At 42.9% G+C, this 13,995-nt stretch overlaps 1 protein-coding gene and 1 long non-coding RNA gene across 5 annotated transcripts in view; both read right to left on the reverse strand.

The window, feature by feature from the left end:
• Positions 1–381: 381 nt before the first annotated feature.
• LOC127056502 (uncharacterized) lies at positions 382–4,217 on the reverse strand. Its single transcript, XR_007775830.1, has 2 exons — positions 3,891–4,217; positions 382–1,090 (listed from the first exon to the last, which is right to left on the reverse strand). It is a non-coding gene; the product is annotated as an uncharacterized LOC127056502 (long non-coding RNA).
• A 312-nt stretch (positions 4,218–4,529) lies between these two features.
• Positions 4,530–13,995, reverse strand: part of LOC127056468 (H(+)/Cl(-) exchange transporter 5) — an 87,852-nt gene continuing 78,386 nt past the window's right edge. For all 4 annotated transcript variants that reach the window (XM_050964322.1, XM_050964321.1, XM_050964320.1 and 1 more), the window contains 4 exons: positions 12,138–12,324; positions 8,315–8,713; positions 5,644–5,860; positions 4,530–4,900 (listed from right to left, as the gene is read on the reverse strand). In XM_050964322.1, the coding sequence (XP_050820279.1) occupies positions 4,810–4,900; positions 5,644–5,860; positions 8,315–8,713; positions 12,138–12,324 (894 nt within the window). In that variant the 3' untranslated portion in view covers positions 4,530–4,809. The remainder of the gene's footprint in view (positions 4,901–5,643; positions 5,861–8,314; positions 8,714–12,137; positions 12,325–13,995) is intronic.

Below are 13,995 nucleotides of genomic sequence, written 5' to 3' on the forward strand. Positions count from 1 at the left end.
ACATGAGCACCTCTTGCCAGACTGGATCCAGGATGTGTACAGAAGTAGGGCAGCCACCTCCTCTTGAGTAGGCAGCATGGGTGTGTTGGGCTGGACACCAATGTATGCAAGGGTTATGAACACCCCGCAGTTGGTCAATGGTGCCTTTTTAAATGTTGCTCATCACAATAGAATCCGAACACCTCACCCTCATTAATGGAGTATTATGTTTTCCTCACACACCAGCCCTGCAAAGCATGGAAGGGTTCTCTACAGCTGGGGAATTGAGGCCTAGAGCAGATTACGAGACTTGCCTGAGATGGGAATAGAGCTCCCCAATGCCCTATCCGCTAGTGCATCCTTTTTATTCCTTTTAACACGAATCACAGAACACAAGACTGCTGCATTTTGCAAGAGAAATTTATTGGCAGAACTCTACCTGTATAGTTATGTGACTGTATTTAAATTGGCATAACTCCCACAACTGCCACTTTCTAGAATAAGTGTTCACCCAGGCAGATATAGTGTGTTAGTCTACATGGTGAATTTTACAGCACAATTATACTCACATATCAGTATAATTCTGCTGGTAAATTTCACTAGGAAGAATGGCCCTAAATGAATTTTGAAACGGCTTTAATTAAGTGAATACAGCTTCATTGTGCAGACACGGCTCAAGTCTCTTGTTGGCAATGGCTTATTCAGTGCCCTTTTAGCTGCAGCTCATCATTTAAGACCAAGTGGATGCATAAATGGGGCTTTTAGACTGCTAATCTGTTATCTCCTTGACCATATCTGGGGCATATTTGGCAAGAGAGAGGGAGGCAACCATTGAGAAACAGATCACTACCCATGAGATCCTGTTCTTTCATTCATAACTGCTCAGACATGATTTACAGGCACTCTCATCAGTTGGCAGTTACTGACACAAACTGAGGTTCCTTTTGCTGCTCCACTGTATGCCAGAAGCTCATCTGACTGGAAAACAACTGTGTTGGAGAAGAACCATCCATGTTTCAGTCATCACAGTTCCTCATGATGATATCCTGCAAAGAGATCATGTTGCCTCTCCACCCGCTGCCACCTTCTTGCTTCCTCATGAGGGAAGGCCCTGAAAGTTAAGAAATTGTTCCTACTTATTTATTTTTTTTACCTTAGAAGTGTAAAGTCTCTTCCTCCTTCCCTGTTTTTGGTAGTGGATTTTTGGAGGACTAGAGCTCTCTCAGCCTTCCATTACAGGGGCACAGGGACTGCCATTTGCACAAAGAATTTTTCATCCAGGTGCTTGACAGGAATGAGTGTGACAGAGGTGTTAAACATTTTTAAAGAAAGGCCTTGACTAAAAATGTCTTCTCTCAATTGTTAATGCTTCACTCATTTCTAGTCTCTTACTAGTTCTCCAGCCCTTGCCAGAGTCCTCCCACAAAACAGAGATGGATAAGAAACCCGAACATACCCTCTTTATTGAAAAAAATCTTTCAGGTCTTTTTACATCAGAAAGCAGCAAAAAAGGGCACTTTTCCTTTTCTTCGAAAGTCGTCCGTAAGTCCCTCCTACCACCACCTTCCTACATCATTTGCTCTGTACCATTATGATAAACCACCACCTTAGCCTTCCTTCAATTTGAGGCTCTTAATACCCTGACCCATGAATTTTGGGAGGAATACCAAACTTCATTTAAGGCCAACACAACCAGATCTTTTCCACTCCTTTTGTGATGCTACAGACTGTCCCCCACCCAGTTCTATCAATAGAATGTTTATCAAGCAGGGTCTCCCAGAACTGAGGATCCACTGCAGGCTGTGCCACCTACACTGGGTGACCACATCAGCCTTTACAAACCAAAAGGAATCTACTGCGTAATGCAGTGAGCAAACTGCCCCTTAGACGCCAGTTGGTGCAGTCTGCAATCCAAAGTAAACTCATGTAAGGTGGATGAAATGCTGCAAGATTCTAACAATCTGTCGGCTCACACCTCATCCTTATATGGATGCCAGGCAGATATTTCCTGCTGTTAAACCCAAGAGCCTTTTAGTGCCATAAATTTCATGTAGTGAGCAGCAATAAAGCAAAACCCTTTCCTCTCCTTAACTTCTCCTGGTTTGTTTTTATTACTCAATGGGTATATGCCTATGGCTTCTGGCAGTTGGAGAACAGAGAGACTCTGATGTCCATTCTCCTTGGAACATGGGTCAAGGTTGTGGCTGATACTGGACTAGCCCACTGCAATGTTCCATGCTGCTGGTTTTTTCCTTCCATCTCCTCCCCTGGCCCACAGTGTGCTCGAACAGCAGTTCCTTTCCCCACATGACATGGGAACTCAACGGGTGAATCCATTTGAATGCAACATACTGACAGGACTGGGCAATCTTACAAGCCATTTTAAACCCTCTAAATATGGTGGTCCAAATGATAATAGCTCTCAAAGAGACTAAATTAGGACCAAGCAGTGTGTATGTTTGAAAGCTTGAGTCTTCTACACCTAAGGAAACAACAAGAAATGTGAACTTAAAGCCATTTGTCTCTTCCTGGAACTGAAGTGTGAGACGGGAACAAAGTTGCGTTAGGAATATGGCATGGGGTACACAACATGACATTTGTTCTCCGGCTGAGATAGATTTGTTTGTTTGGTGCAGGCTTGATTATAATTTAACCAAAAATAGCTTTTCATGGTGTTCTTTACAAACACTGGGCACGTAAAGCATTAGTTTGTTGAGGAATCAGGGACAGCACTTGGAAAACAGGACAAAACAGTTGTTTCAAGGTAAACCGAGACTCCAAGTACAACCCATTGATAGAGCTGAGGATAACAAAATTTAAAAACTACTTGTTCTGAATTGCAAACATTTTTCATTCCTCCTGTAAAAGAGGGAACAAACAGCTGTCTCCTGCTGAACAGGAAATGCTGAAGACAAAGTCAAGGCTTTTATTTTCCACACAGAAGATACTGATGTGGTGATACATTCTGGTTGGCTGACTTGACTTCTCCTATTCAATATGATTTGAGTAACAGCTGCTCTTGTCGTTCGTTAGGATGCTGAAGCAGCGGTGACAGCTGCCCACTGCTGGAGAGACTTTGAAAACACTTGTTGTGTGCTTTAAACAGAAACCAGTCAATTTACACTGGAGTGAACTTTTAGTGCTCATGGAAGTCTGATTTACGCATAAATCTGGTTTATCAAAGGCAACCTAGATGGTGTAAACTTTCCACATTGCCTCCTACTCTGAATGGACCTCATCTAAGGATGAGGGGATTTCAGTCCCCAAGGTCCTTAGCCAAGACTGCCCCAAAAATGGCCAATTTGTTCTAAATGTAACGCCTGTTTTAATGGCCCAATAATTGCCCATCAGGAGCTAGACTAAGAACACAACTCATTTCTCATAGGCAGCTTGATAGTTAAACTGCCAAAAGCAATGGCCAAGTATTTGACGCTCAGTCAACTTTTGGCCACTTCCCTGAATTCAAATCAGTGAGTCAGAGGTGAATGGCAGCTCTGCATTCCATTGCTAATCCTTAGCCACGTCTATAAATCGATCTGGGGTGGGCGCTAAGATGAACAGGCTGGTTTCTGGTTGTATTTCTGTATTTGGAAAGCATCAGTAAATGGTCAAGTGATCTCATTAACTGACACCAATTCAATTTGCTAGAATCTGGGACAAACAGAATTGGGAAGGATCATCCAGGTTATAAGTTATCCTGCTGCAGTGATCAGGAAGGGTTTTTCATTGCATAGTTGGTGGTAATAAAACAGACAGCAGCTGGAGAATGCGCATAAAGTGGCAGTGTTACTCATTCCCAGAGACAGGATTCCATCCTGAGTTCGGCATAGTAAAGGGCATGGAAAAAGGGAACAGAATATGCATACATGTAAACATTATGGATCTGGGAAACTCCAATAAAATGGACATACCCTTCAACATACGACACTGCTGATTAAGAAAGAGGTCAGTTGTGCAATATTTGTAACATGATCAGGGATTATTTGGACGGACTGCAGTAAAACTTGGGCAAAACTCAGGACTCTGACTTAACCCTTTCATTCCTCATTATAGAGAAGGAGAAATCCTTGGTCCTTGCCAACAAGGGGAGAGTTGCAAGAATATAACCAGTGAGCCCTTCTGCTCTCCCTTGGGTACTTTTAACGAGCAAATCAGAGGGTAACTTAATACATTCAGAGAAGACTAAAATGAAGCTTCGTTCTGATTAGAAGCAGAGCTTCCAAAACAAGTCCTCATTTAGCTGGACCCTGCATGCAGGAATATGTAGCTTTATCTTGGGTTCAAATATAGAACTCAAAAAAAAAAACCCCTAACATTTTGCTGATTGCTTTTAGAAACCTAAAAAAGATCAAAATGTGTGTTTTCACCAAGCAGCTGTGGCCCTGGGAATTGTGGCCCTTAGTTATGATCATCTCTTTCTCAGGTATCTTAGTGCTGTGTGCAAAAGTCATCCTTCTCCTCCATGGCTTCTGAAGACTTAAAACTAGATAGTCTTTTCTTCCCCTCCCAACATTAGTTATCAAAGTTCAAATAAAATAAGGGAACAGATCTAATTCTGTAGCATTTTGCTTTTACTCCTTCATGGAATCTTTCCAATGCAACTTCACAAAAGCATTATTATAAAAGTCTTTTCTTCTAAAGAGAAGATTAATTTCCACAGATTATGTAGTGCAATTGGTTATTTTGTAGAAAAAACATGATTATCTTCAGCTCCATACAGGAAAACTCTGAAGAACGCTCCAGTTTCTTAATAAAAATAGAAGAGAAAATCCATGGTCTTTCATAAAGTTTCATTTTTGTGTTAAACACCCAATACTTATTAGTCTGTTTTTAATTGAAGAGTATGGAATCTGGGTCTTGATTAGCCATCTGTGCAATGTGCTTTAATACATCCTTTTTGGTAATGATCCCAAGTAGTTTCCTGAAAAGTTAATTAACAGATTATTAGCATATGAGCTTCTTTCCCTGATTTTCCTCCCACAATGACTATGACTGGCTTCTCTGATGGCAATTCTAATCTATGATCATCATCAAGTGTTTCCATGGTTCAGAATGCTAAGACTCTACGCAAAGTGTGAAATTTACATTTCTGATCAGACCACTGGTCAGTCTGCTTTGGGTATCCTTATCTAAACAAGCAGATCTACAAATATTAGTCAACAATTTATTTTAATTCCTCCCCCACACCCATCTTCCACAGGTTTTTCTAAAAAAATTCCATTTTGCATTCAAAGTGTCCTAAAGAGAACCAATGTCTCCCCCCCCCCCCACACACACACACACATCCCCTCTGCCCTTCCTCCACACAGCTCAGGTGGAAGAGGATTGTGTCTCTCAGATGCAGTGATCTGACATGGTGCTGTGCCTAATGGCTTTAACCCCTCCCAAACTGTTTATTGCCTTTACCAGCAAGGTTTATTGTTTTAACGCAACTTGTTGGTGAGCTACCCCTGCTTTTTACTTTTTCTATGCTTTTAATTCTCTATTATATGGATGTAAAACTAGAATGACTCCAACTAAATCAATGAGGTTACTCTGGATTTACACCAGTTGAAAAGGAGAGAAGAATTTGGCTCCCTGAGATCAAGAAGCAATTTTTAATGCTTTGTATTCAGTGCTACCCGATTAGATTCCCAGCCAAATTTCTCTGTGTGGCGTTCTCACCCATTGTGAGTGACGAGGCACTGGCGCAGTCCCAGCTTGCGGAATATATCCACAACTATCTCCATGGGCGTTTGGTCTGTCACTGTGAATGGACTGAGGTCCAGGATGCTCCTGAGTTTGAGCATGGATGGGGAGCTTGGAGGCAGCGGAGGAGAGTGGTCAGTGAAATAAATAATTGAAGTGCTCACAATTCCATCCTGCTTCTTCCGGGCATTTTCTGAGTGAGAGACATTGTGGGTTATAAAGGGAAGACATTTAAAGCATAGGTTTTTCCTCCTTCTGTTCCCATTCACAGAGCTTTACAGGACCATTCCTTCATCTACTAAAGCAAAGGAATAGCAGAGGCTCTCTCCCAAGCCATCTGACAAGCCGCCTGAGAGGAAGGGGTGACGACACTGGACAAGAACTCCTTTTTCTTCAGCTGAAGATATCCCAGCCCCTGGGGCATCATAATCATCCCACTCCTGAATGCTACTTCAGCTCAGCACATTACATTTAGCTCAGCACCGAATGGCATTCACGACAGAGTTTGGATTAACCTTTTAGTGCTGCCAGACCAGCTGTATCACCTTGTTGCTGCCAAGAAACTCACCTATAGAAGAGCATTTCTGGACATGACTAGAGTACAGTACTAGGCACAGATCTGCTGCTCAGGAGAAGTGAGAGAGGGATAATAGTTTGCCTTTATGTAGCACTAGTCATAAAAGGACCTTCAATCTACCCACCTAGACAGAACTTTTTAAGACGGGCAAAATGATGCACAGAGGGGTATGCAACATGTTCAATGCCCTTACCCGGCTACTGAATCGGGTCTCTTTCATATTTAGCAGAGAACAATATTTTATAGCAACTTAGTAGATAGGGATCACTATGTACACTTGATTAGAGAGAAGATTCCCCCCAGCTGTTGAAGACATGGCTCAGGTAAGGTCTTCTCCACCTTTGTAAAGTTTACTTTAATGATAGTAGCAGACTTCACCTCCCAACCATAACAGGCTAATCTGATACTAGCCATACCTACCACAGTGTCTGGATACCATTTAATCATCATTATTGCCTACAACAACAAGGAGAGCAGCTGGACTGACTTCTAAAAGTCTGAATTCAGAATTGTGCCCAGCTTAGACATTCACCAATCAGATCAGGCAGACCGCTGGGAACAAATTCTTTTTCGTGCATCTTCAGAAAGCATGAACTACTCCACTGGAAAATCTCTGCACAGGCCTGACTAAATGAGACCATGTTGTATCCCAGTGCAGTCAGGCCCAAGGAAGGAAATCATTAAGCTATAATGTACCTTTCCTGCATTTCCTTCCCTCCCATTGTCAATGGCTGAAATATTTAGTAAGATACATATCAAGAGCAAGCATTCCCATACTGAGAGCCAGCGAGTGAAGTCTGTACTGCATACAGCCTGCAGAATCCCACCAAAATCAATAAGTGTTTTTGTACACTACAGAGTCTCTCACTAACACAGGCATGAACAGGGCTGGTTCAGACATATCTGGGTCCACCATTACAAGCTACATTAGGGAGCTCAAGAGAATGTGTTTGCTCTTCCTGCTCAAACTCCTCTGCCATGCCAGGCAAAAGGATTCCATCCCACAGAGGGCACCAACATGTAGTACACCCAGAGACAGTGCCTGTGTTCATGAAGTTGAGGACAGAGTAGGTGAGAAGTTCCTGATAAGCAGGAGGGTAAGGGGAATTTGCAACATGCCCCAGATAGTGCTGTGATGAAGGAGGAGTAATCCCTATTTTCAAGCTCTGGATCAATACAAAGGCCTGGTCTACACTGGACAGGGGGTGGGGGGGGAGGAATCCATCTAAGATACGCAACTTCAACTATGAGAATAGCATAGCTGAAGTCGACGCATCTTAGATTGAATTAAAATTACTTACTTCACATCCTTGCGGCGCGGGATTGATGGCCGCAGCTCCCCTATCGACTTTGCTTCTGCCTCTCGCACTGCTGGAGTTCAGAAGTCGACGGGAGAGCGACTGGGGATCAATTTATCGTGCCTACACTACACGCAATAAATCGATTCCCGATAGATCGATCGCTTCCCACCGATCTGGCGGGTAGTGTAGACGTACCCAAAGCTGCTCACACTGCCCACCAAGCAGCACTGAAATATGACACGCAACTAGCACATTAGCCTTTCAAAACCTGTCCCTGGTGGAGTGGAGGTTGATGGGAACCCCGTGACTTTAATCCTCCATCTGCGGGTTTGGCGCACCATCTCAAATGGCCGTGGGTGTGGATGAAACACTGACTCACTCTTTTAAGTGCATCTTAGGTTTTGTTTTTAAGTGCATGGAACCAACAATACTCCAACCACACTGAAGCTTAGCTGCAGAAAGTGTCTTTCAAAAATAAGTCAGCCAATAAAATAAAATATTTTTAGCTGCTGCTGGGCCAAAGCCTTATTCTCCATGGCAGTGCTCTCACTGTGTTGATTTAGTCAAACACACACACTGAGTAGCACTTTGTGCACCAAGGCTCGGGGTGATGGAAGTTACATGCCCTGATCACAGGCATTGCATAATGGAAACGTTCACTGAAGCCTACATCTACAGCACTCTCGTTAACAAGTTGTAACTGGTGACATTTAGAGGTCTCTAACTGCAAAGCTTTTATCCACATTGCATTCCACCTTGGTCCTCTTACCAATTGAAATGATGAGATCTCGCCGGAGGACAAATCCGACCAGCCTCTGGGACTCCCGGGACACCACCACCGGATAGCCGCTGTAAGTGGTTTCATTGATTATGGCCTCTACATCCTCTACCATCATGCTGTCCTGTGTGATGACAGTCAGAACAGGGTCATTCCGACGGGGTCTCATTACATCCATGGCGAGAGTTTTGTGCGAGAACTCCTCCTTGGCTTCTAGGAAGGGGTAGCCATTGAGACGAATATGGGCGTCATAGATACCCTCCCGTCCAATCGCATCTGCCACCCACTTGCTAGTCATGGCTGCAGCCATTAGAGGAACAATGTATTCCAGTCCACCAGTAAGCTCAAACATAATAACCACCAGCGACACAGTCATACGAGTTACTCCACCTGCAAAGCAGAACACAAGTCTCAGAGTTTGACACACTCCTAGGAATTCTCAGCAAGAGCTCCCTTGTTTCTGATGTGCAATGTAGGCATACTACACTAAAGTCAGCTCTGCTATCATGAGGATGTAGCAGATGGACATCCCCAGTCTTCACATTCTACGGACAGATAGGACATCATTTTCAAGGTTACACTGGAAAACAAATGTGAATATAGGTAAATGTTACTTAATTACAAGATGTCCATGCTTTACAGCAGATTGGTTATACGTTTTAGTCTGGATTATAGGAGTCATTAAGTTTGTTTTGGATAGATCTGCTTCTCAGTGTCACTTAAATTCCATGAAGCCAGGAGCCAGAATTGTTCCTTGACTCTCCCATAGTACACAGAAGTAGCCCCAAGGAACCACACACATTCATATCAGCTGGTTGGGCATACTTCTGATCTGGACTGTTGCCTCATGTTTTTGTGGACAGAACCATGTAATTCAGTGGGTCTGCTATCATGAGGAACTAACAACCTCTGAAATGTGTCTGATATTTACATTGGTTTAGTAAGTTATATACATTTATCAATTTCCCAGCAAGCGGGAACTGAGAACCATTAGTTAGTAATAAATATACATGCATCTACACACTAATATATTTTTATATACAAAAATAAAACACCAACTGGTGTTTTAGTCCCAGCTTGCTGGAAAGTTGTTCATTGTTCCTTGACAAGAGTACAAAAACTGTTCACACACACGCAGAGTACAGATCTGAAACACCTCATAACCACAAGGACAGATAACTGTTTATGATCCGTTCCTTTCAGGCTGGTGTAGTGCCAAGCCAGGTGACATTCTGACTGTCACTGTTGCCATCTTCAGTTCCTTGGACAGCCATGGGAGGATACAAATGGCTTTTTAACTGGTTTGGTTTAGCTACACACAGGCATGAACACTGGGAAATACACACACACACCAGTTTTCAAAGCAAAATGGATAAAAAACATTCAGAAGAGCCTGAGTGACCTAGGGCTCCTAAGTCACTTTTGAAAATGGCACTTAGGCTCCTTTGAAAATTTTATCCAATGAAGCTGGCTTCTTGAGTTCTGAGTCCCCATAGATACTTCTAAAGCTTTTTTTTTTTACTTTTACATTTTACAATACGGGAGGTTTTTCCTCCGGTAACGGTCTTCTGCTTTAAGTGACATCTCCACTTCAGCATTTGTCCACCAGTGACAAAGACCATAAAAACAACCATGTTTATTTAATGCTATTGCTCATTACTACATATTGAGTATTCTGCCAACAACAGTGGAAGTGACTAACTGATCTACTTCCAAGAAGGCTGATAATGTTCTAAAACAGCATGTTTACACGCCTCCTATTTTACACCGCTTCTCCAAAGTCAGGAAGTATTTTAGATTTCAACAGCAAATGCATTACTCCTTTTTCCTAACAGAACCCCAGCACCAGAACAGTGGTCCCCAAACTGTGGGGCATACCCCCTTGGGGGGTGCAAAGGAACATTGGGGGGCATGGCAAGGTGGGAAGGGAGCGCCACCCAGCCCCGCTCTGCCCTCCGCTCTGTTCCAGCCCCAGATCCGTCTACAGTTCTGCTCCTGGCCCTAAACCTTCTCCCAGCTGCAGCCCCAGACTTGTCCCCTGGCTCCCAGCCCAGCCGCTGCTCCAGTCCCAGCGTCAGCCAATGGCCCCAACCATGGCCTCAGCCACAGATCCAGCCCCAACTGTGGTCCTGCTCTCAGCCCTGGCTCCGAGGGGGGTCGGGGGGGGGAAGGGTGCAACATAAAGTTTGGGGGCCACTGGGCTAAAAGTAAATATTCTGAGTTTTTAGACACGTGTCCTCTCTGAAAACAGCAACAGCAGGACTGAGGGAAATCTAAACTTCCAGGGTTTGCTCCACTACTTCCACTTGGATGCATTAACTGAAGTTGGTGTGACTTGTGATGAAAACCAAAGGCACAACAGATCTTTGGGAAGCATAAGGCACATTGTAATAGGATGAAATTTTATAGTGAAAAGTGCAAGGTCATGCATTTAGGGATTAATAACAAGAGCTATTGTTATAAGCTGGGGAGGCATCAGCTGGAAACAACAGAGGAGGAGAAGGACCTCAGAGTATTGGTTGATCACAAGAGGACTATGAACTGCCAATGTGATATGACTGAAAAAAGCTAATGCGATCTTTGGATGCATCAGGTGAGGTATTTCCAGTAGAGATAAGGAGGTGTTAGTACCGTTATACAAGGTACTGGTGAGCTCATCTAGAATATTGTGCACAGTTCTAGTCTCATGTTTAAGAAGGATGAATTCAAACTGGAACGGCTTCAGAGAAGGGCTACTAGGATGATCCAAGGAATGGAAAACCTGTCACATGAAAGGAGACTCAAAGAGCTTGGCTTGTTAAGCCTAACCAAAAGAAGGCTGAGGGGGGATATGATTGCTCTCTATAAATATATTAGAGGAGTTTATGGAGGGGGTGGTATAATGGGATAGCCTAATTTTGGCAATTAATTCATCTTTGACTACTAGTGGTAAATACGCCCAATGGCTTGTGATGGGATGTTAGATGGGGTGGGAGTTACTACAGAAAATTCTTTCCTGGGTGTCTGGCCGGTGAGTCTTGCCCACATGCTCAGGGTTTAGCTGATTGCCAGATTTGGGGTCAGGAAAGAATTTTCCTCCAGGGAAGATTGGCTGAAGCCCTGGGTTTATTTTGCCTTCCTCTGCAGCATGGGGCATGGGTCACTTGCTGGAAGATTCTCTGCACCTTGAAGTCTTTAAACCATGATTTGAGGACTTCAATCTATCAGACACAGGTTTGATACAGCGGTGGGTGGGTGGATGAGATTCTGTGGCCTGCATTGTGCAGGAGGTCAGACTAGATGATCATAATGGTCCCTTCTGACCTTCTAGTCTATGATTGCAGCCCATTAGATTGGGAATTGTGTCCCAGGATAGAACCCAGTCAGATATGCTCCTACTTCACAAAAGGGATTTTTGTTAAATGGATGAAGTGTTCCCAAAAATCCACAACAGAGTACATGAAACAAGAATTGTACCATGAAGCAGAAAGGCTGACAGAAGGACTGAAAGACTAGAGAAAGGCTTAAAATCAATTAGGTTGACCAGGGATTTAAGTATTTACTCAGGAAATTCCCACTGAAGTGTTTCATTTAATTTCCAAGGACATCCTGGTGCAGATTAGACCAGACAGAAATATGATCAATACATTACCCATTACAAAGTAGTTTCAAAGAGTTTCCTCTCTCCAGATGAAAGCAGTTTCAAAGTGCACAAACCTAGTAGCATTTCGCACAAAATCATTTCTCTGCAACTCTGAAGGCAGCTCTGTAGATAACTGACAAAGTATCACACTAAGTTTTGGCTTTAAATTAGCAACAAATACTTATTGCTTACCTAGACATGCTGCAGCACCAACCATTGCATAAAGGCCAGGAGTGATGCAATCAGCCCCCTGACTGCACCAGCCACTGAAGATAGTCCAGTCATGGTGATAATAAGCCAGCTGCTCCATTCCTACACCTAGTAGTCTGCCTACTATGGCACCAACTGCCATGCTGGGAATGAAGAGACCTGAAGGGACCTACCAAAAAATATCCAACACATCAGTATAAGGTAAAGGCATGTTTGCAACAGTAAGTCAACATACATGGGGGGTAACAGACAGAAGTTGAACACAGAATCAGTTTGGCAATCATCATCAACTATGATTGTTGGCGATAATCATCAAACTATGTACTGATCTGCTCCCTGCAGAGGGAAGGATACATACTGTAGTGACACTGCTAGGACGTCCTGAATGAACAGGTAAAATACAATGTCTATGGCGCCTGCCTGGATAATGCAGCCCTTACTGTAACATTCATTCTCAGCTCCCTACGTAATCAACTGTACTTACCTATCACTCACACCTGAAACCATGCAAGAGCTCTGTTGTAAAAGAACTTTGCTTTAGCTTGAGGAGCTGACAACTGATCATTTCAGGAAACGCAGAAGAACTGAATGAGATGGACATCATGCTTTACAATATCACCTCCAGCTCCTGCCCCATTTAAAGGAAAGACATGAGGGCATTCAACATCCCAGAGGAAGATTTAGATATCACACACTGCCCCCTTTCCTGTCTTATGCTTCCACCATTAGTTTGCAGTCCCATGAAAATGTGTATGCTAGGCTCAATTCTTAAGCCATGTACATTGTTTATAACAACTCTACGGTGACACAGCACCAAAACACAATTGCAGGTTGAAAAGGACATCTTATTGTGAGATAGGGTATTCCAGGGCCCGTCTTCATTTTGGTGTTGGGTTTACTTACACTATGGTGGATTATACCTGCATACATAAAAGTACTCCCCCTACACCCAGGATTTGTTACCATACATACCTAGTTACTGTTGCTCTGTTTAATAAGGTTCTAATAAGCCAAGTTGGACAACTGCTGTGTGGTGTCATATGTGAAACATCTGAACAGAGTGAAAATTCCATTGCTAAAAACAGAAAAATCCCTCTCCCAAGCATGAAAAATATCTAATTGAGCTTTGCTACAGTGGTCCTCAGAATAAGGTCTTACAGGGACCATTAGTAATTCTCACAGACATATTCACATAATTTACTCTGACATGATTTGACTTATAAAGTACAAAGTGCTTTCAGTCAAACTGTCAGACTAGCTGAAAGCATCACATCCTTTTTCTCATACGTTTGAGCACTGTCCACTGTAGCAAAGGACCACTTCACTGTAACATTAAAGGGAAAGTTGTTTTGCATATATTTAGTGATTCATAAATTTGCCGTTAGTGGAATTAGATGGCCACTTTTCAAACACTGGGAAAAAGAATCTTAGTTTGCAGTCCTACAGCCAGCATCTCAAATTACCCCTGTTCAGTTTCTTATGAAGAAGCCTCCAAGTGCATTATAATTTTAGTGGCTCAAAAGGTTGCCAATGAATAAGCATGAAAGGGTCTCACATTTGATACTCTAAGCTTTTTTTTTTAAATAATGAAAAACAGCTTACAGCTGGTGTCAAAGCAAATCATGTCCAAAGGAAGGTATTTCAAATTAACTATCTTAAGAAATGACCATTTAAAATAACTCAAGCGGAAAAAGACGCCCAAGGACTACATTTTTATAGAAGAGTGCCCTTTGATTCTGCCTGCAAAAAATGTAGAAGCTGGAAGGATGTGAGAAATTAATTTGCGATTGTGCATACAATTAACTGAAATGTTTTATATGTGCAACTTCACTCTCAAGTT

Source organism: Gopherus flavomarginatus, chromosome 8, assembly GCF_025201925.1.
Source record: "Gopherus flavomarginatus isolate rGopFla2 chromosome 8, rGopFla2.mat.asm, whole genome shotgun sequence".
Classification (NCBI taxonomy): Eukaryota; Metazoa; Chordata; order Testudines; family Testudinidae; genus Gopherus; species Gopherus flavomarginatus.